We start from the raw sequence: 23,035 nt of genomic DNA on the forward strand, positions 1-23,035 counted from the left end.
TCCTTCTTAATTGTCTCGATAACATTATGGAAAAAGGGTTTATTGTATAGATATGGCAACTCTTGCTGTGAAAAAAAAGTGCTCGTTTTCAGGCCTTTTGGCAGGTTTTGAGTGGTCATTTGCTAAAAATTCTCGCTTGACCTGGCAACCCTGGTCTGCTGATTTCTTGTCGCAATGTCGGATGATAGTTAACTGGGAAAACAAACATCCCGTTTTATAATCTTACCGTTCACTGTCCCTTTGACTTTTACTGTCCCTTTGACTTTTTCTGCTCTACAGACAGACAGGATGGATTTCGGATTTCGCTGCCCCGTTATCCTTTGCCTAACCCTGGCGGTTTTGGCCTCGGTTCTGGCCGATTTGGATGACACTTTAATGGGGGCACCCGGGTCTTCTGTCCGTTTGTCGGAAAACGACCCAGGTTTGAAGAAGGCACTGAAGTTTGCAGAGGAGCGCTATAACATGGGGTCCAATACGATGCACGTTCGTAGAGTTAGCAAGATCCTCTCTGCCAGTAAACAGGTAGACTACACCAGTGTTGTGAAAATGTTATTTGTTTATATATATATTTTTATCTCATAATAATAGCCTAAAATCAAGTGAATGTCCATTGTGGTTGTAGGTGATAATACTGTATCGTGGGCTGTTCGAGGGTGTTCTCGAGCGGCTACTCTAGGTGTTCTTTACCATTCAGCCATCAGATTTGCCACCAATGCTCTTTATATGACACATCACTGCACTCTACACTACTCTGTAAACTGGTTATCTACCCGTCGCAAGATCCACTGGTTGACGCTTATTTATAAAACCCTCTTAGCCTCACTTCCCCCTATGTGATATACCTACTGTAGCCCTCATCCTCCACATACAACAACCGTTCTCCCAGACATACAACAACCGTTCTCCCAGTCACTGCTCCCGAGTGGCGCAGCAGTCCAAGGCACTGGTTTGAATCCAGGCTGTGATTGGGAGTCCCATAGGGCGGCGCACAATTAGCACAGCGTCGTTAGGGTTTGACCGGGGTTGGCCGTCATTGTAAATAAGAATTTGTTCTTAACTGACTTGCCAAGTTCAATAAAGGTTAAAAACATTATAATTCTGTTAAAGGTCCCCAAAGCACACGCATCCATGGGTTGCTCCTCTTTTCAGTTCGCTGCAGCTATATAGCGACTAGAATGAGCTGCAAAAAACACGAAAACTGGACCATTTTATCTCCATCTCTTCATTCAAAGACTCAATCAAAGACTCAATCTGTTTCGCGTGATGCATTGTTGTCTATACTTTCATGCCCTTTGTGCTGTTGTCTGTGCTCAATAATGTTTGTACCGTGTTTTGTGTCGCTACCATGTTGTGCTGCTGCCATGTTGTGTTGCTACCATGTTGTTGTCATGTTGTGTTGCCACCATGTTGTGTTTTCATGTGTTGCTGCCATGCTATGTTGTTTGGCGCAGTGATCTAAGGCATTGAATCTCAGTGCTAGAGGCATCACTACAGACCCTGGTTCAATTCCAGGCTGTATCACAACTGGCTGTGATTGGGAGTCCCATAGGGCTGCGCACAATTGGCCCAGCGTTGTTAGGGTTTGGCCGGGGTAGGCCGTCATTGTAAATCATATTTTTTCTTAACTGACTTGCCTATTAAATAAAAAATGAATGTAAACAACCAGCCATTAAGGAGATATGCGGCCGCCTACGTCAGAACCCACCAACCTGTTCTAGAGCGTCAGAACTAGAGGTCTTCAAGGGTCTAAAAAGTTGGACAACAAGCTACAAGCTACACGGCCATGCTCCACTCTAGTGAAAAGCAAGAGCAAAAGCATAAATAATAAAATGTCTTTCTCTCTCTACTGGAGCAGTTGTGTTCGGCTCTGCACGGGCCCTTCTGGACAAGTCAGTTCCAATTACACATACCTGAGACCCGTGACAATCATATCAGCTCTGAGCCAGTTAATTACTTTTTTGTTGCCATGTAGCAGTGTAGCTAACTACTGGAACTACACACAACTTTTTTTAGCAAAAATAAAATATGGGTGAAGTAGGCAAGAATCTCCTTCTCGGTGTCTGACCTGCCTAATTCTTACTTGAAACATAGTTTTTGTGTTTAATAGGCTAAATTACACATTATGTTAACATATGAATCCAAAGTCATCTGTCTTGCAATTTGTACCCTGACATTTCAGATTTACATATGAAATTTCTTCACAAAGTAGTTTGGATGTAGTGAACTACTTTTTCAGATTAACTTTAGTGAAGTCAACTATATGTTTCTTAATGGGAGCTTTAGTGAAGTCAACTATATGTTTCCTAGCCAGTTAGAGCTCTGCTGAATAAGAGACCTGTATTTTCCAGCATAATCAGCCCCTTTAGCTAGGCCTATAAATGCAATATATTGGTCTTGAAAGTGACGTCAGAGCTAAATTGTAAGCCAGATGGCAAAACAACAACCGCAGAGTTGATTTAGTTTATTTTTCAAAGAGGCCAACCTTCACTGTGTATTGACTATATGTGTTGTCTCTGTGTATTGACTCTGTGTTGACTCTGTGTGTTGTCTCTGTATGTTGTCTCTGTGTGTGTCTGTCTTGTAGCTGGTGAAGGGTATCCGATATAGCATCATGGTGGAGCTAAGTAACACCCAGTGTAAGAAGGCTGCCAGACTGATGACCTGTGACTTCTACCCAGAGGAACACAACCTGAAGGTGAGGCCTGTGTGGGTTTGTTTTTCTGTCTTGGGATGATAACAGTGTGGGTTGTTGGAGGGAGATAGTGTTATAGGGAAAATACAGCGAAACTAATGTCAGTCCTCCTCATCAAATCAAAACCCAACGTTTTACAATATTGAAAATTGGCAAAACCTAAACCACGAATGTAAATAAACTGTCAACACTGAAGTGGCCAGTATCAAGACCATTGTGTGTATCTGGGTCTATTGTAGGTTATTATTCTATCCGTCTGTTCTCCCTTCCCCTAGTCATGTGACCAGGACCTTGTGATAAATAACTTGTCATGAATTTTACACACTGTTATCCCCTGCTGCAGCTATGTGCACAAGCAGTCAGCTACCCCTTATTTGTTTTCATGACTTAGCAGAAACTGAATCGGAAATGTCTCCAAGGTCAAGGAAACAATGTGTTCATAGTGTTCCCCCCTCTACTTAACTTCTGTATAGGTTCAGAAATAGACTGTTGTTGGATGTTTACATTAGGTCGCATACAAAGGATATGTATGTGCTTTACCATTCCCATGACGGGAATCATTTACACAGGCATTTCTCTGAAACGCACACAAACATACACTACATTCTATTATCAAATCAAATCACATTTTATTGGTCACATATACCTGTTTAGCAGATGTTATTGCAGGTGTAAAATGCTTGTGCTTCTAGCTCCTACAGTGCAGTAATATCTAACAAGTAATATGTAACAATTTCACAACATATACCCAATGCACACAAATCTAACTAAGGAATGGAATTAAGAATATATACATATATGGACGAGCGATGTCAGAGCGACATGGACTAAGATACAGTAGAATAGTATAGAATACAGTATATACATATGAGATGAGTAATGCAAGATATGTAAACATGATCAAAGTGACTAGTGTTCCATTACTTAAAGTGGCCAGTGATTTCTAGTCTATATCTATAGGCAGCAGCCTCTAATGTGCTAGTGGTGGCTGTTTAACAGTCTGATGGCCTTGAGATAGAAGCTGTTTTTCAGTTTCTCGGTCCCAGCTTTGATGCACCTATATTGACTTCGCCTTCTGGATGATAGCGGGGTGAACAGGCAGTAGCGTTGGTGATTGATGTCCTTGATGATCATTTTGGCCTTCCTGTGACATCGGGTGCTGTAGGTGTCCTGGAGGGCGGGTAGTTTGCCCCCGGTAATGCGTTGGGCAGACCGCACCACACTCTGCAGAGCCTTGTGGTTGCGGGCGGTGCAGTTGCCGTACCAGACAGTGATACAGCCCGACAGGATGCTCTCAATTGTGCATCTGTAAAAGTTTGTGAGGTTTTAGGTGCCAAGTCAAATTTCTTCAGCCTCCTGATGTTGAAGAGACTCTGTTGCACCTTATTCACCACACTCTCTGTGTGGGTGGTCCATTACACTGTTTATAAACAAGTCATGAACACAGAAGCCCAATAAAATAAACACAGATTATCTCACTAACCATGTTTTCTCCGCTGACATGTTCTCTGTCAGACGGAGGTGTGTGTGTTTGAGGTCTGGGACATTCCCTGGGAGAGCAAGTCCACCCTTCTCAAACAGAAGTGCCAGCCAGCAGGTTAGTGTCAAAGGTTTAACTGTGGGAACTAAATGTACCTTTGTGCTTTTATTTGTTTAGGATTGTTTCTATAAATACTCGTAGCTACATCTAATTGTTTTTCATGATGCTTGCGTTTCAGTTGATCCCAAACCAGTTGAGACCAACAAAGTAGAATTTCTATCCCTCTCCACCAGCAAACCAGTTGAGGTAATAGAAAACGTAGCGCTTGTATGTGTGTTTGAGTGTGTTTTCTTGTTTATTCTGTATGCGTATATTTCATTTACTTGTCAATAATTAACTTATACTTTGTGACAGGAGACAGAGTATTTCGTGGAGCTTCTGGGTCAGTTCAAAGAGTTCATGGTCAGATACAATAGGACTTACAGCAGCCAAGAGGGTGAGAGATATGATGGATTGACATTTTTTACACAACATCGTCCATCCACCTCCACAGATGATAAGGTAAAACATCTTAACATAACATTGTCTGACCTCTGACCTTTGCTGCTACAGACACTGACTGGCGGCTGCGTATCTTCCATGAGAACCTGAAGACCGCTGAGAAGCTCCAGTCTCTGGATCTGGGCACAGCCGAGTACGGGGTCACCAAGTTCAGCGACCTTACAGGTGTGTGTGTGTGTGCATGTGTGGGAATGTAGATTAATAAACCCGATGCAGTTCCAGAACATCTACTGAGCGTGCCGAAGAGGTCACCGTCTGCTCTTCTGTGGAGCAACAGAACATCCTGTGTGTGTGTGTGATTCTGTGACAGTTTGAAACATGTTCCCTTGCAGAGTTAGTTAACCTGTTGAGTAATTCCACTTCTACATAGCTCATTCCAAAAGGCTACAGTACAACTCCTCAGCTGTACACTGTGAATAATCCTAATATTCTTCCTCTCCTCCCTCTAACCTCTGTCTCTCACCGTCCAGAGGAGGAGTTTAGGACTCTGTACCTGAACCCCCTGCTGAGCCAGCAGAACCTCCAGCAGTCCATGAAGCCTGCAGCCATGCCCCATGGCCCTGCCCCGCCTAGCTGGGACTGGAGGGAGCATGGGGCTGTCAGCCCTGTCAAGAACCAGGTAGGACAGGGTTTAGAGATGGTCTTACTGTCACGTTCGTTGAAATGAGTGGACCAAGGAGCAGCGTGCGTAGAGTTCCACATGTTTTAATAACTGAAACTCACCAAAACAAATACAGAAATGTGAAGTACCGGAGTGCTCACAGGCACTACACAAAAACAAGATCCCACAAACAACAGGTGGGAAAAGGCTGCCTAAATATGATCCCCAATCAGAGACAACGATAGACAGCTGCCTCTGATTGGGAACCATACCAGGCCAACAAAGAAATAGAAAACATAAATTGTCCACACTAGTCACACCCTGACCTAACCAAATAGAGAATAAAAAGGATCTCTAAGGTCAGGGCGTGACACTTACAGACTGGAGATGACTACAGGTATGACTGTAAATGTGTATATATGATTGGATTTATGGATTTATTTATTGGACAAATAACAACTTAAAAATACTTTATATAGCATTCAAAGTATTCATGACTCTTCTTTGATGCTTCACTAAACATAAGTTTAAGTAAGCAAAAGTCATACTTTCATTCATACTGTAGGTATGACACAATTCATGGAAAATATGGAGGTAGGTAATGCCTGTGTGTGACCTCCCGGGTGGCGCAGTGGTCTAGGGCACTGCATCGCAGTGCTAACTGCGCCACCAGAGTCTCTGGGTTCACGCCCAGGCTCTGTCGCAGCCGGCCGCAACCGGGAGGTCCGTGGGGCGACGCACAATTGGCATAGCGTCGTCCGGGTTAGGGAGGGTTTGGCCGGTAGGGATATCCTTGTCTCAGTATGTAAAAATGTAATAAAATGTATGCACTCTACTGTAAGTCGCTCTGGATAAGAGCGTCTGCTAAATGACTAAAATGTAAAATGTAAAAAAAATGTGTGTATGGCTGATTATGTGGCTTGTGTTTGTATTGCAGGGCATGTGTGGTTCTTGCTGGGCATTCTCAGTGACAGGAAACATTGAGGGCCAGTGGTTTGTGAAAACGGGTAAACTAGTGTCTCTCTCTGAGCAAGGTAAGCACACGCATAGTAGGTATCATACACTTACCTGTACAACAGTACAGTTTCCCTTTTCTCCATAACAGTTTTGAATTGATTGGTTCAATGTCCTATCACCCACAGAGCTGGTGGACTGTGATACTGTGGACCAGGCGTGTGGGGGCGGGCTTCCATCAAATGCATATGAAGCCATCGAGAAGCTGGGTGGTCTGGAGACAGAGACTGACTACACCTACACCGGCAAGAAGCAGAGCTGTGACTTCACCACCGACAAAGTCACTGCCTACATCAACAGCTCCGTGGAGCTGTCCAAGGACGAGAACGGTGAGTGGGAGGAGAGGTGAAAGAGAGAGAGGGTAGGGTACACAGAGATAAAGACACTGATGATAGGTTGAAGGATTGGATGAAGATTGAACGATGCGGTACATATGGAGGAGGGTTGGCCACGTGTTAATCTTGGTTTCCTTCCCCTTTTATGTTTAGAAATTGCTGCTTGGCTGGCTGAGAATGGACCAGTATCTGTGGCCCTAAACGCCTTCGCAATGCAGGTAACCAGGGGTTGAATGGGTTCATGGAACAGAAGGAACAGAAACGGAACCTGCAATGAAAGTGATCCATACTGTTCCCGGAACAGAACCACTCATTTAAAAGCATGGGAACGGTTAATAACGTTATTTTACGTTCCAGGCATTTTTTTCTAGTCCCACAACAAAACGCAACAAAGCGCCTATGCAAAGCCCTCACTCTGTCACTCAGAAACGTATTCCAGTGTCTGCCTGCAAGCTGAAAATCTTCACCTGTGTGTATTTAGAATACCTGCCCCTTTCCTATTTTTGAAGCATAGGCTACTATACTGACGTTACAGGCTTGATTCAGAAGATAGGGAGGGAGAGAGATTTTTTATTAGCTAGAGAAGAATGGATTAACTTTTTCAATGCTAGTTAAGGATACTATAGGCCTAGTGATCACATTGGATTTATTAACTACAAAAAGGTGTTTTTAATTCTCTGCACACACAAGCTTGTTAGCTAGCTAAAATCACAGGTGTCAAACTCATTCCATGGAGGGCCGAGTGTCTGCGGGTTTTCGCTCCTCCCTTGTACTTGATTGATGAATTAACATCACTAATTAGTTAGGAACTCCCCACACCTGGTTGTCTAGGGCTTTATTGAAAGGAAAAACCAAAAACCTGCAGACACTAGGCCCTCCGTGGAATGAGTTTGACACCCCTGAGCTAAATCAAGTTTGTTTGCTAGCTAGCTCAATGGACGTTCAAAGTTCCTACATAGAAGCCACTTCTCCTAGGTATAATTCTGTGGACCTAATTCATACAATATATGTCATAACAAGATGCCCAGTGCTTCAAGCCTCCTCCTCAAACCTCTCTCGCTCTCTCCCCAACTGCAAAGTTTCAGTCGCATCTTGCGCCATAGGCTACACTTGTCTGTCCATCACACATGTAAACAACTAGCTTGCCTGCTCTTTCCGCACTGATTGGTGAAGTAATTTAATGAGTTAAATGTAAAAAACATTAATAAAAAAAGGAACAGAAAGGAACAATATAAACCGGTACTTTTTTAGGGTTTGAACCGGTTCAGAACTTTATTTTGCTGGTCGGAACAGTGGAACGAAACAAAAAAAAAGTGGTTCTGTCCAGAATGAAACGATTGGAAAATAATTTTGGTTCCAACCCCTGCAGGTAACACCACTGCCATATCTTTCTTCTTCTTCTTTTATTTTTTTCCTTTTTGTGATATCCAATTAGGATCTTATCTCATCGCTGCAACTCCCCAACAGGTTCGAGAGAGGCGAAGGTCAAGTCATGCGTCTTCCGAAACATGACCTGCCTAACCACACTTCTTTACACCCGCCCGCTTAACCCTAACCCGGACGATGCTGAGCCAATTGTGCGCCAGCCTATGGGACTCCCGGTCACGGCCATTTGTGACAAAGCCTGGGATCGAACCCGGGTCTGTAGTGATGCCTCAAGTACTGCGACCGCTGCGCCTGCGCCACTCGGGAGGCCTGTCATATCTTAATGTAACTTAAATTAGCATCACTAAAACACAACTGAACAATGAAGTGACTAATATCTATCTATCTAATCCCACCTGCTTTTCTCTCGTTGTTTGTCCTCAGTTTTACAGGAAGGGTGTGTCCCACCCTCTGAAGATCTTCTGCAACCCCTGGATGATTGACCATGCAGTGCTGCTCGTGGGCTACGGAGAACGTGAGACTGACACTTAACTACTCATTTACCTTACATTAACTTATCTTAATAACAACACTGTGATGAGTCTGAATGTGTGACTCATGTGTATCTGGTTGTTTCTGTGTACAGGTCAAGGCAAACCTTTCTGGGCCATCAAGAACAGCTGGGGAGAGGACTATGGAGAACAGGTAACAGAAAGCTGTCACACTGAACCTCTATGACTAGGCATTATGCGTGCATTTGTAAACAGAGTGTATTTGTTTACAATGCATGCATAATACCTAGTCATGCCTGAACTCTTGGAACATTTGACATGTGTATTTGTGTATTAATTGACTGACATGTCCTGTTGTGTGTTCCTTCCCCAGGGTTACTACTACCTGTACAGAGGATCCAGGCTCTGTGGAATCAACAAGATGTGCTCATCTGCTATTGTGAACTAGGCGATATGACACACAAACGCGTGCACACACACACGTGATCTGAATAATATTTTATTCCAATCTTCACCTGGGATAAAAAAAACAAATCCTACACCCCCCCAAACATATAGACACACACTACCTACAAGCTGACAGAACTGCAACGTTACTCACCACCCTACCCCCCTAATTGTGTAGTCAGAACACTGCACAATGCACTGGAAGACCTGCTGACAGCTTACTTAAATAGGGGAAGCAGCATTCATTCATACCTCATTCTTCTCTTTCAAAACAAACCAGCTCCGATGAAGCTATAGTTCTAAGGTAACACTGATCTTTTGTTGTGATTTTACTACTAGCCTTTAAGGATATTTTAATTGAATTGCTGTGTTTTAGGCAGAGGTAATTTCGGTCATATTTTTACAATAACAGAGTCATAATGATAAAGGGGATGTCATATATTTAGACTTCAGTCATGCTGTTTAGTGTCTGTTATGTTCCCCTGCATCTGACTAGTCTCTGTGCTGATGCTCTAGTGTAGAATTAATGCTTGTGCATTTTTGCTAGACTTTCCGTCTGTTGTAACATGTTCTGTGCAATACCACATAACGTCAATCTCTCCCCTTAGTTTACAACTTACAACTTCACTGTGCAAGTACTTATAATGAATGGGTTTGCATGTTTTTATTTTATTTTAAAAGGATCATACATTGACTGATGTGTAGCCTATTATCTGTTACATATTGCAGTGCTGTGTAACTAGACAAACTAAGGTTTAATAAAAAAAATATTTTATCCATTAATAAAAAAAATATCTTATCCATTATTCATTGTGGAATGTAATTTCTGAAGTCAATATCCACCGTATGTTGGTTGATTCATTGGAGAAACGATATATTCACAAAAGCATGCGGTTCTTGAATACAGCCAAGCCCCGTACATGAAAACGACTAAAACTCCCAAAATGCAACTGGAGTAGAATAGCTACGTCAGCAGTGCCTAAAAGGAAAGGAAGCACGTGTTTTTTCGCTGCTGGAAACTAATATTTGATATAACAGGTCTTTTTCAAAGTTCACATGCCATCTGACAATCCAGAATCTTTGACCTACAGTAAAGATACAAAGTTTTTTGCAGTTCAGATTTACAAGGTATGTAGCAAGTGGCTAATTTCAAGTTTATGTGCGTGCTAACTCTAGTGAAAACTGCTAGCTAGTTAGCAATATAGTTAGCAATATATAATTACAACGTTAATAATATATGGTCTAATCTTCTATAATTTCACAATTTAAAAGCAAGCATAATTCTGACAATTAGCCATTTGTGTTGGTACGATACCGGCATTTCTGCTTGACATAGCTAACGTGGGACAGCTTGCCACTTACTTTGCCCAAACAAAATATACATTTGATGGTAACGTTAGCTAGCTAGCTGTCACACTAACGTCGCTAAGGGTTGACCTTTTGAAACGATACCCTGTTGTCAGTGGCGATTTTAACATGTACATTTGTGGGGCAAAAGAAATTGGGATGCATGCCAGCAAAGCCACAACACTAAACCATACATGAATTACTATACCACTACTACACCTGGCTATCAGCGGAGCCTTGTCTGGCAGCGATTCTATTCAGCCTCATTTAGTGCCTTTTGGCAGACTTTATTAAACAAATGTGGTTTCTACTGAGAATTGAGATGTACAAACTAGGGTATAAAGAGACGACAAGCAGATAAGAGGCAATCATAGTCAATATGGGGCAGCAGGTAGCCTAGTGGTTAGAGCGTTGAGACAGTAACCGAAAGATTGCTGGATGAAATCCCCGAGCTGACATGGTAAAAATCTGTAGTTCTGCCCCTGAACAAGGCAGTTAAACCACTGTTCCCCTGTAGGCTGTCTTTGTAAATAACAATTTATTCTTAACTGACTTGCCTAGTTATATATTTAGTTATTTAACTTTTGAAATGTACAGCGACAGAATTCAGAACATGGGCCGTTCTTAGTGTTCTCCCTGTACACCAAGTCAGAACCGTAGGATAAATAAAGCAGACAATGAAAGCTCTTACAATATTCAATGATTACATTTCTCAAAAAACAGATTATATGTGCACCACCAAGTCAGAAAATTTTGTGAAAATAGACAAAATTATTAGGGTAAGGGCTACTAACAGCTTACTGCACAACATACACTTAGTATTCTTAGCTACCGTATACATATATCCTTGGCATATTAATTATTTCTCTTCATATGACAAGGATTTGCCAGTAGAATGTCGACTCGATTCATGATGACTGCTAGCTAAGATTTTGAAAGTATGATGTTGACATGATCAGTCCAATCAAAGCTACTGTGGATATAAAGTGATTTGATTACTTGGCGGTGACGTAGTGTCCCCATGAGTGACAGAACACTGAGCCAATCAATGCGCAACGCTCTGTATTTTCCGCTGGCTTGCCCCACCACCACAGAAAGCACTGAGCTAGGCTGAAACACCTGCATTTTGGAGCTGCCTTACTCGAGGAAACAAAAAAGAGACCATGTTTGTATGCAGCTTTATTAACTCAATGATATATACAGTTGCAAGAAGAAGACCTGGCTTTCTGCATAAATTGGTCATAAAATTTGTTCTGATCTTCATCTAGGTCACAACAGTAGACAAACAGTCTGCTTAAACTAATAACACACAAACAATTATACATTTTCATTTCTTTATTGAACACTGTTTAAACATTCACAGTGGAGGGTGGAAAAAGTATGTGAACCCTTGGATTTAAGAACTGGTTGACCCTCCTTTGGCAGCAATAACCTCAACCAAACGTTTTCTGTAGTTGTGGATCAGACCTGCACAATGGTCAGAAGGAATTTTGGAGCAATATATTATTGGGATGTCTGGTGTGAACTGCTCTCTTGAGGTCATGCCACAGCATCTCAATTGGGTTGAGATCAGGACTCTGAGTGGGCCACTCCAGAAGGTGTATTTTCTTCTCTTGAAGCCATTCTGTTGTGCTCCCTCCACCATACTTTACAGTTGGGATGAGGTTTTGATGTTGGTGTGCTGTGCCTTTTTTTGTTCTCCACACAGTGTTGTGTTCCTTCCAAACAACTCAACTGTAGTTTCATCTTTCCACAATATTTTTTCCAATAGCGCTGTGGAACATCCAGGTGCACTTTTGCAAACTTCAGACGTGCGTAGCAATGTTGTGGCTTCAGCAGCAATGTAGTGGCTTCTTCTGCGGTGTCTTCCCATGAACACCATTCTTGTTTAGTGTTTTACGTATCGTAGACTCGTCAACAGAGATGTTAGCATGTTCCAGAGATTTCTGTAAGTCTTTAACTGACACTCTAGGATTCTTCTTAACCTCATTGAGCATTCTGCACTGCTCTTGCAGTCATCTTTGCAGGACGGCCACTCCTAGGGAGAGTAGCAACGGTGCTGAACTTTCTCCATTTATAGACAATTTGTCTTACCGTGGAATGATGAACATCAAGGCTTTTAGAGATACTTTTGTAATCATTTCCAGCTTTATGCAAGTCAACAATTCTTAATCTTAGGTCTTCTGAGATCTCTTTTGTTCGAGGCATGGTTCACATCAGGCAATGCTTCTCGTGAATAGCAAACTCAAATTTTGTGAGTTTATTTTATAGGGCAAGGCAGCTCTAACCAACATCTCCAATCTTGTCTCATTGATTGGACTCCAGGTTAGCTGAATCCTGACTCCAATTAGCTTTTGGAGAAGTCATTAGCCTATCGGTTCACATACTTTTTCCAACCTACACTGTGAATGTTTTAAATGATGTATTCAATATGGACAAGAAAATACAATACTTTGTGTTAATAGTTTAAGCACACTGTTTGTCTATTGTTGTGACTTAAATGAAGAACTGATCAAATTTGATGACCATATATTATATATATATATTTTTTTTTACATTGTTTGCAAACTGATATGACACGTATTAATGCCAAAATAACATGCAAAACAGGCAAGCCCCCTCCACAATGTATTTTTATTTTTGCTTAAAATATGGAGGTCAAAACAGGTGCTCTGAATGAAGCAGCCTGTACTTCTCATTATACTTTTGCTATCTGTAACTTATTCTGTCCTCCTGACATTCATAAAGAACAGTTGACTAACAACAGTGGTGATGAAAACTGATCTTTCCACAGCTGGCAAACTTCAACGATGTCACAGGCTACTAAACGCAAGCATGTTGTCAAGGAGCAGACACTCGACGACTACGTCACACCTACAGAGAACCAACAGATCGTGAGGGTTAGTAACTGTGCTGTCAGACATGACAGATGTTTTACTGAACACACAACAAAGACTAGCCTAGATTTTTTAAAGTCTTTTAAGTCTTTCTTCATGTAAGCTGACTCTGACACACACATTTATCTCAGCTGCACCTGTAGTTAATTACCTGTTTTTGCATGCACATTCTACCAGTTTCTTTGTCATACAAATCCCCTCTCTCTGTACCTGTCTCCATGCAGGTTCTTGGTAGTCGTGGCAACAACCTGCACGAGGCTGTCACGGCCCAGGGGGAGAACTTCCTGATCAGCATGCCCCCAAAATTCCGCAAGAACCTCTGGATTAAGAGAGGTAACATGTCCCCTTATACTAGAGTGCATCCCAAATGGCACCCTATTCCTTAAGGTTATTGTTTTGTTTTTAAAGATCTTATTTTAAAATATATAGGCCAATTATCTTTTCAATATACTTTGTGGTTTTAAATGTTAAAGTCAAATAGAATTGTGAGTTATAGATCACATTGAAACCAGGTCTCTGACACGGTAGATCTGTTCTATATGCGCTATTTCTATGCTTCTGAGAAATTCTGAGATTTTTGCCTAATTTCAGTTTGTGACTAAATGAGCACTAAGTGTAGAGAATCATTGTACCATCTAAACCGCTGTGAAATATCTTTCCAATAACCAAAAATGTTAGATTTTCAGCTGTTTGAAGGTGTACAAAACCTAAAGTAAAAGATGCAAAAACTAAACTTAACGGGAAATAGCGTGAAGTACCAGTGACTGCTTTTTTTGCGTCTTTTACATTCGGTTTTGTACAACAGCTGAAAATACAATATTTTTCCTTATGTAAAATATATTTTACAGCAGTTTAGATGGTACAATGATTCTTTACACAATGGCTGCTTGTTTTGTAGCATAAACTGAAATTAGGAAAACTTGTATAAAATGTACAACTAGGAAATGGTGGAGCGACTTCTGAATATTGCACCTTTTTAAGTTTACACTGAATGTTTTTTTTTGTACCGTTATATATATATATATATTATAGAAGATTAGACCATAGACATTCAAACCAGTAGATAGTGTCATCCACGTATTCCTATCGAAAACCTCTAATGAAACTTTAAGTATTTGAGAATGGTCGTAACTAGCAAAGGATCATGGTCGACGAAGTCATTTTCATCCTTCCTGAGCGCATCAACCCAACGCTGCTATTGACTTCGGCATCTATAACAGATACCACATGAATTCCGCGAGCATCCTCCTAGCCTGCCAGCCTGTGATTGGTCTGTCAGCACTTGGTCCTGTGTGACGACAAATGTAGTCTTCAGAATGGATCACTATTTAATTAAATACCTTGATTTGTAGTGAACTTGAAAATAATTTGCTGTGGTGATCGAACTAATAAACACATTTTAGAGCTGTAAATGGCTGTAATTTACGTTGCTTTTCTAGGACAGACCAGGGCTTTTGGCACTGCTAGTTTGTTACGCAGTAGCCGACCAGCAGAGCTTGTGACTTTACGCCCCAGACCAGAAACTGGGGGGCTTTTTCGGACGTAGGCAGCCCGGAAAAACCACTTAGACTTCAATGCAGATTTTTTTTTAAACTGCTCCTGTGAGTACCAGTGGCAGTCAAACACTAAAGCAAGCTGATTGTCCTGAATTTGAGTGGCTAGTTTGCATATGTTATCTGCATACCTGTATGTCAGTGTGCTTTCTTTTGTGGTTCAACCACCTCAATGTCATACTGACAGAAGCACTCTGGATTGGTTTCTACTGAACACAATGAATGTCTTTGTGTTCCTCGCAGTATTGGTTTGTTATTGTAAACATGGCATCGCTCTCCCCCTCCCAGGTGACTATGTGATTGTAGACCCTATAGAGGAGGGAGAGAAGGTGAGGGGAGAAATCAGCTTCATACTTTACAGAGACCACATTCAGCACCTGCAGAAACTCACACTCTGGTGAGTGCACCTTGGACCCATAGTTCAGTATATACAGTTCAAGTTGGAAGTTTACATACACTTAGGTTGGAGTCATTAAAACTAATTTTTTCAACCGCTCCACAAATTTCATGTTAACAAACTATAGTTTTGGCAAGTCGGTTAGGACTTCTACTTTGTGCATGACACAAGTCATTTTTCTAACAATTGTTTACAGACAGATTATTTCACTTCTAATTCAATGCATCACAATTCCAGTGGGTCAGAAGTTTACATACACTAAGTTGACTGTGTCTTTAAACAGCTTGGAGAATTCCAGAAAATGATGTCAAGGCTTTAGAAGCTTCTGATAGGCTAGTTGACATCATTTGAGTCAATTGGAGGTGTACCTGTGGATGTATTTCAAGGCCTGCCTTCAAACTCAGTGCCTCTTTGCTTGACATCAAAATAAATTAGCCAAGACCTCAGAAAAATTATTGTAAACCTACACAAGTCTGGTTCATCCTTGGGAGCAATTTCCAAATGCCAGAAGGTACCACGTTCATCTGTACAAACAATAGTACGCAAGTATAAACACCATGGGACCACGCAGCTGTCAAACCGCTCAGGATGGAGACGCGTTCTGTCTTCTAGAGATGAACGTACTTTGGTGCGAAAAGTGCAACAGCAAAGGAACAACAGAACAACAGCAAAGGACCTTGTGAAGATGCTGGAGGAAACAGGTACAAAAGTATCTACATCCACAGTAAAACGAGTCCTATATCGACATGACCTGAAAGGCCGCTCCGCAAGGAAGAAGCCACTGCTCCAAAACCGCCATAAAATAGCCAGACTACGGTTTGCAACTGCACATGGGGACAAAGATCGTACTTTTTGGAGAAATGTCCTCTGGTCTGATGAAACAAAAATAGAACCGTTTGGCCATAATTACCATTGTTATGTTTGGAGGAAAAAGGGGCAGGCTTGCAAACCGAAGAACACCCCCCCCCCCAACCGTGATGCACGCGGGTGGCAGCATCAGGTTGTGGGGGTGCTTTGCTGCAGGAGGGACTGGTGCACTTCACAAAATAGATGGCATCATGAGGAAGGAAAATTATGTAGATGTATATTGAAGCGTCATCTAAAAACATCATTCAGGAAGTTAAAGCTTGGTCGCAAATGGGTTTTCCAAATGACCCCAAGTATACTTCCAAAGTTGTGGGAAAATGGCTTAAGGACAACAAAGTCAAGGTATTAGAGTGGCCATCACAAAGCCCTGACCTCAATCCTATAGAACATTTGTGAGCAGAACTGAAAAAGCGTGTGCGAGCAAGGAGGCCTACAAACCTGACTCAGTTACACCAGCTTTGTCAGGAGGAATGGGCCAAAATTCAATCAACTTATTGTGAGAAGCTTGTGGAAGGCTACCTAAAATGTTTGACTCAAATTAAACAATTTAAAGGCAATGTTACCAAATACTAATTGACTGTATGTAAACTTCTGACCCACTGGGAATGTGATGAAAGAAATAAAAGCTGAAATAAATCATTCTCTCTGCTATTATTCTGACATTTCACATTCTTAAAATGAAGTGATGATCCTAACTGACCTAAGACAGGGAACTTTTACTATGATTAAATGTCAGGAATTGTGAAACTGAGTTTACATACATCTTAGCCAAATACATTTAAACTTCTGATTTCAACTGTACATCCACGTATAGAATTAACATGCAGAAACACATGTAGCCAGTAAACCCCATTTTAGTCAGCACTTCTATTACCTTGCCATAGTAACTACAAGGCCACCACCACACCAGATTTAAACATTTTTCCCCCCCTGCTCTTGTGAAAATATGAAGAAATTATTTCAAATGATCTTTATCCCAACAGGATGTGGTAGGTTGTTTTTTCTGACACACACACACACACACACACACACACACACACACACACACACACACACACACACACACACACACACACACACACACGTCACCTGTGAATGAGAAGACAATTAAACAAAGGTTAAATTATAACTGAATCAAGTGAGTTCTGCTGGCACTTTTTTTCATTTTTTTTGTGTCTTCTGTTAGGCCCGAGGCCTTCACAGACGAGCCCCCATCGGAAGAGAGAACAGATGTACCACAACCCAGGGAGGGGAGAAGGGAGAAGGTAGAGGAGGATTGTGGGAGTGATCACAGTACTGACTCGGAGGATGACGAGAGCGACCTCTTCGTCAACACCAACCGCTGTAACGTCCACTACAGTGAGAGTGAGGAAGACAGTGAGGATGAGAAGGAGGAAGAGGATAAAGTGGAGAGCAGCTTTTAGTGGGGAAATCTTTACAACAGACAGTACACTGCTGTGCACAATGTTTACACAAATGTCGCCCTCAGAATACACTGCTGCTGAAGAATAAGTTGTGGAATATACTCTCCAGTCCCACCCCATGAATCCAATCAAACAGAAAATCCTGCTATTTTACCATTTATTTGGTGGTTGAACTTAGCATCCCATGGACATAATAGGTTAGGTATATCATACTCATACCACTTGTCCTAGAGAGGAACATTAGCATGTTTTGCTAAACTGCTAAAAAGTAGGTTAATTGTTGAAATATTGAACTGGTCCATGACATTCCTGACTGAAGAGGTCATAATTTATGTACATAATTATTGTGTAATAAAATCTTTATTGTGGTCTTTCATCAGAAAAAAACTTAGTTTAATTAAACATTTGTCTAATGTCTGATTCATTATTATATAATCAAAGATTAAAGTTTTGTTTAATGTTCAGAGAAACATTCAAAAGTGCACAACATTTGTCAGAGGGTTATTTGCACATTTATTTACTCATTAACCTGTTTCTAATACCTAAACCTCAGATCTAAATGGGCAATTATGCACTGGCAGTGGTTAAATCAGTAAAATCGATGTATCTAAAAATGTTTGTTGCGCCTCATAAATCTGACTTAAACCCTTAATATCTTTTTTTCTCATAATTAGCCCCCGAGCCCAGAAACTGAGCATGAGAATTCATGCCCACAGCAAGGAACCACAACCTGTTCAATAGGAGGCAGTTGAGCTATGTATGCAATGCACATGTATGTAGTGACATGCATCACAGATGACTACCAATTAAGTCATTCTGGTTTATACTTCAATAAATACTTCCAAACAAACATTTCTTCAACATCCAGTATTTCTCTCAAATATAGGTCCACGTTTCTCACATTGTGTGGCCTTATTACAGGGCCATTCTCAGCTGGTAGCATACCTTTCTCCATCTATCATTTAAGTCAGTTTTAAAACAGCCAGTCTACTATTTCTCAAATGTAGCCTCGGGTTTTTTACATTGTTGTGTTTACAGTAATAATTGGTACTGTTAGCCATTGTCAAGTGGCAGCACACCTTGATAGTCAATCACCATATGTCTGTTTTTTATAATAGGAAAGCCAGTCTGAATGCCTCACTATGAGTGGAAGTTTCCAGTTGTACCCTGTGGTTCTCCCAGAAGGCCCTGCATCTCCGACATTCTCAAATGGCAGCATACCTTCTCGACAGTCAATCACCTTCAGTTTTATAACAACCAGTCAGTGGTTACCTCAGTGTGGAGTGGAAGTTTCCGGCATACCCCAAGGGTCTTTCAGAAGGCCCTGCAGGCTCTTCCCTATTCTCAAGTGGTAGCATTCCTTCTCCATCACCATCCATCCTTTGTCAGTTTTATGCCAGTCAGTGATTACCTCACTATAGAGCTGAATTTCCAGAACTACCCCATGGATCTGTCAGAAGTTCCTGTCCCTCGTTGTCTTTCACACTAAATGGATCTATCAGAAGTGTATTCTTTTTCTCCTTCTCCATTCTCAGGATGGTGTTGCTGCACTCTGTCTGGCTCCTTATTATCTCCGACCACAGCTTCATCACCTGAGCACGGCTGCGTTTGTGTACCAGTAAGATAGTGTGGTACGCACACTGCTCTACCCCCTCTTTCTTGGGGAAGTTGAAGGTGAGGAAAGCGGGGTGGTGGATGGGGTGGACACCAAGCCTATGGAGGCACATGCCCACGTAGACATCATCAATGGGGTACAGGTGAACTCTCCGGGAGATACGGTTGAGCCGCAGGGCCAGCTCCCCTGAGTACACCACACCTCCCCCACCCCCGTACGGAGGGTACAGCCCATTATAGAAACTATCAGGAATAAAGTACTTGGTAGAGTTGACTCTGTTGGGGACAGCCGCTCGTATCACATCCCCTACCATGAATCCCTTCATACCCTCTGACCTGGGCCCCCCTGACTGGATCGTCTGCTCCCGGAGGTAGTCTAAGAGAGCAGGGGTCCGCAACAGGACGTCATCGTCCCCTTTAAAGACGAAGCGTGCCAGGGGGCAGTGGGCGGAGAGCCAGTCCCACAGCAGCACGTCCTTCAGGGTGAGGTTAAAGAAGGAGTCATGGAAGTCCCACTGGAGGATGTCCCCGTAGTGGCGGTTCTCCAGCTGCAGCAACTCACTGATGTCCACATGGGGTTCTACATGGTTCTTCCCTAGGAGGAAGACCCTCCGCACCACCCCGCCTTTCCCCGTCGCCCCTGAAGCCCCATGTCTGCCGGATGGCCTGGCGGTTCGCAAAGTTCAGGCCCTGGGTCTTGATGGCCAGCAGTAGGAGAGGGCACTGCCCCTTCTTTAGCCCACATCCACACAGTTTAGCAGGCTCAATGAGGACAGGGTAGTCCCTGAAGTGCATGGAGTACACAAACATCTGCAGGGGCAGCTCCTGAAAATCCTCCATTTGAGATGTAAAGTTCCTGATCTCAGAGAACCCTGCACTCAAGGTGGGGAGGGAAAACTACAAATAGTTAGCATTATTATTATTGGTATCAAGATGGTCATTGTGCTCTTTGCTTGATTTGGGCATCAGGATGGGATTGTAATGGCGGTCAATGTGTAGCTGGAGCCGGTTCCAGAGGGCCCCTCCATGGGGCTTGGGGTCCCAGAAGGAGCTGGTGGGGTGTGGGGCCAGGTAGCCATTTAGGGTAAGCCCTGGTGCAATGAAGCTCTCTGGTAGAATTTGTGGGATAGGGGCAGGGCTGCTCAGGCCTGTACTGGTGGTCATACCATAACACACAGCCAGGGTGACGTACACACAGAGACCCTACCAGGACACAGGGAGCACAGCACAGGCACAGGAGCACCCGTCGCCACCGGCAACAGCATTGTGCCATTTAACTAGAGAAAAGGAAAGAGCGAGAGGTGGCAAGATACATTTGGAGAAGAGTGAAGAAGAAATGGGTAAGAGTTGTGAGGAGAGAGAGGGATGAACGATATAAGGGGAGTGAGAGAGGAGGGGAGGGAAGAGGTGGATGATTTTATTATTGCAATCTTTTGTCACTTAAGTCAATACAGCTGTATGACTAACTAAGAATAATTACTTCTGATTTTAAGTCATTTAGTATGGTTTTACGTATGTAAAAACATTACGTGTGATGTGTAGGCCTATTGAAATATAAAGTGGAAAACAAGGCAACAGTAAACATGTCTTCTCCCAAGAATGATGCAGCTGATTGCATTTAGGAATGTTAGCAGTGACTGGGCTTATTAGAAGACATCAGCTGTGTGATGAGTTGTGTGCTCCCGATTTTTTTTCTTTTTTTCTTGCCACGGTTAAAATTCAGCTGATAAATAAACGACATAGCTCATGAACAGCTTCCGGAATCAATCTGTTTTTTAAACAACTATATAGCACAGGCCTTGTCTACAGAATAACATTATTACAATATTCATTTTGTATTTAACCAACAAGTGATTTGTGTAAATAATAGTAATTTTTTGACAACCAAGCAGCTCTACAGTGTAGGTCTATGTAAACATTTCTTTGCTAATAATGACATCACTGTGATATGAAAAAAGACGGAAAAGCTAGTGGAACAGTTTTGAATGCGTGCGTTGATGAATTTATGAGCTTCCTACTTCTGCTGAGACGGTCTTGGTGAGAGTTCCCATGATGTAGTTTATTCAGGCGGGGCTCACTCAAGTAAGGCAGAGGGAAGGTTTTGATATTTTTTGCTTAGAAACCGAATGCTGGTTGATAAGTGTGAAACGTCAGACGTCTTCAATGTTTTATATATCTTTTTTCTGTTTTGGAGTTTGATAATTTAGCTTGATTAACTGTCCCGGCGTTCTAGACAGATGTCGCCGGCCAGCGGGCAGCCTTGAATGTCGAGCTCTGCAGTCTCTAGCTAATCCACGCCCTGTGCTCCATGTTACGTGCCAAAGAAAAAACGCCACTCGATGATTAGTTGTCCCTCTCGCTTCGCCTCTTCCTCTCCGGTGTGACTCACACATTTCAGTTAATTACAATAGCTTTTGCCTTGGCCAATTAATACAATTTTGAGTTTTGGACATAATAAAGTTTGTAGGTGAAAACTACCTCAGTTGTTCCAAACTCACTTCACTTTAATTAAAGAGTGAGGCTCCGACATGCGCAGATCAAATACACAGTTGGAACACCGATTAGGGTGTGTACACGTCCTAATAATTCGAAAAATTACACAGAAAACCATTTGTTTTAATCGGGGTGTGCTTACTTCGATTTTGAATTTACGCTTATTAAGATAAACATAGTAAAGTGATTACATCTGCCTACTGTTATAATCAGTTAAATATCAAATTATTAGTGTACATGTAAACATACTCAATAATTTGTAAATTACACCATAACCTACCTCGATTTATTCTTTTGAAACGAACGTTTTCCCATATGGCTTTAAGCGTTCCTTTTCATATGCCCAATGTATCCATCGCGTGTGCCAATTGATATAAAAACAGTCGACCAAAACGCAAATTATATAATCAAATAATACAAAAAAATGAAAGGATATTTTCTTTGGTCTTCTCAGACGACCCTGAGACCTAATGGTCCCCTGAAGTGGCCTCCACCTTCACAAACGTTTGTGCGACAGCTATGCCGTAGAGCAAGAACTTACCTATACAGCAAAAAAAGTTGCAGGTATATATATACACGAAGGGCACTCCCCCTCAACTTGTCAGAAATTAGAACAAGAGAGATGCCATACGTTTGTTACTGATGTTTATTTAGTTTAAAGTCCCACTCCATTTTTTTATATTTCCAGTTGAAAAACGATATTGGAAGTATAAATACACTTAAGGGTAAAAAAATTATGTTTTGAGCAAAACAGTGTTTTTTTTTAACACAATGGCGAAATTCAAGGGTTTTGTAATTCAAGGAGTTGGTCTGATGGTGCACTCTGATGTCATCCTTGCAATACAGGAGCAATTAAGGACAAAAGAGGAAAGGCCCAAGCCCCCACTTGTGCCATGTCAGAGGACACCTGGACCACCCATTGAGATGTGATACATTAGGTTCTAGGGAGACAGGGGTGGATCTTCAACAAATATTGTATTTCAAGTTTGTATCTCTTCCCCTCATTGTTGATACTAAACCTACCAAAACTGACAGAAATGACAAAATAAAACGTTTCTACTATCTTCCAGAGATAACAATAATAATATTATTAATACTATTTTAGAGGAAATTATAGTCTGAATAGTCAATGTTCCATTAGTGTTCACTCACTGGCATGGCCGCATGAAGATGTTTTGGGGTGGGGGTGCTGCTGAGGATTTTTTTGTCCCGCTCTGCTAACAAGGATTTTTCTCCGCTCATACAGGAGTAATAAAGACCTAATCCCCTAATTTGGTGGATTATTATTTATATATTTTTAAAAATATTAATAATAATAAAATAATAATATTAATTTAACAAAAAACAATTGATTTATCACAGGGTGCTGTAGCACCCTCAACACTGCTACTTCTCGCGGCTATGCTCACTGGCCACAATATAGCTAAATATACAGT

At 41.8% G+C, this 23,035-nt stretch overlaps 3 protein-coding genes across 3 annotated transcripts; 2 read left to right on the forward strand and 1 right to left on the reverse strand.

Moving 5' to 3' along the window:
- Positions 1–140: 140 nt before the first annotated feature.
- Positions 141–9,813, forward strand: LOC120047957 (cathepsin F-like). Its single transcript, XM_038993590.1, has 13 exons — positions 141–522; positions 2,585–2,695; positions 4,208–4,289; positions 4,411–4,478; positions 4,587–4,668; positions 4,785–4,898; positions 5,204–5,352; positions 6,272–6,368; positions 6,477–6,677; positions 6,837–6,901; positions 8,493–8,583; positions 8,695–8,753; positions 8,934–9,813. The coding sequence occupies exons 1-13, from the start codon at positions 289–291 to the stop codon at positions 9,006–9,008; spliced, it is 1,428 nt and encodes a 475-aa protein (XP_038849518.1). The 5' UTR covers positions 141–288; the 3' UTR covers positions 9,009–9,813.
- A 163-nt stretch (positions 9,814–9,976) lies between these two features.
- Positions 9,977–17,974, forward strand: eif1ad (eukaryotic translation initiation factor 1A domain containing). Its single transcript, XM_038993591.1, has 5 exons — positions 9,977–10,135; positions 13,149–13,254; positions 13,476–13,584; positions 15,093–15,201; positions 17,255–17,974. Exons 2-5 carry the CDS (start codon positions 13,165–13,167, stop codon positions 17,490–17,492), a joined length of 546 nt encoding a protein of 181 aa, XP_038849519.1. The 5' UTR covers positions 9,977–10,135; positions 13,149–13,164; the 3' UTR covers positions 17,493–17,974.
- Positions 17,975–18,907: 933 nt separating this feature from the next.
- Positions 18,908–21,157, reverse strand: LOC120046929 (N-acetyllactosaminide beta-1,3-N-acetylglucosaminyltransferase 2). The gene is given in 4 exon segments (XM_038992477.1): positions 18,908–19,747; positions 19,749–19,978; positions 20,060–20,309; positions 21,125–21,157. Coding segments are annotated over 4 exon segments (1,353 nt in total).
- Between the last annotated feature and the right edge of the window lie 1,878 nt (positions 21,158–23,035).

Source organism: Salvelinus namaycush, chromosome 5, assembly GCF_016432855.1.
Source record: "Salvelinus namaycush isolate Seneca chromosome 5, SaNama_1.0, whole genome shotgun sequence".
NCBI classification, from domain to species: Eukaryota; Metazoa; Chordata; class Actinopteri; order Salmoniformes; family Salmonidae; genus Salvelinus; species Salvelinus namaycush.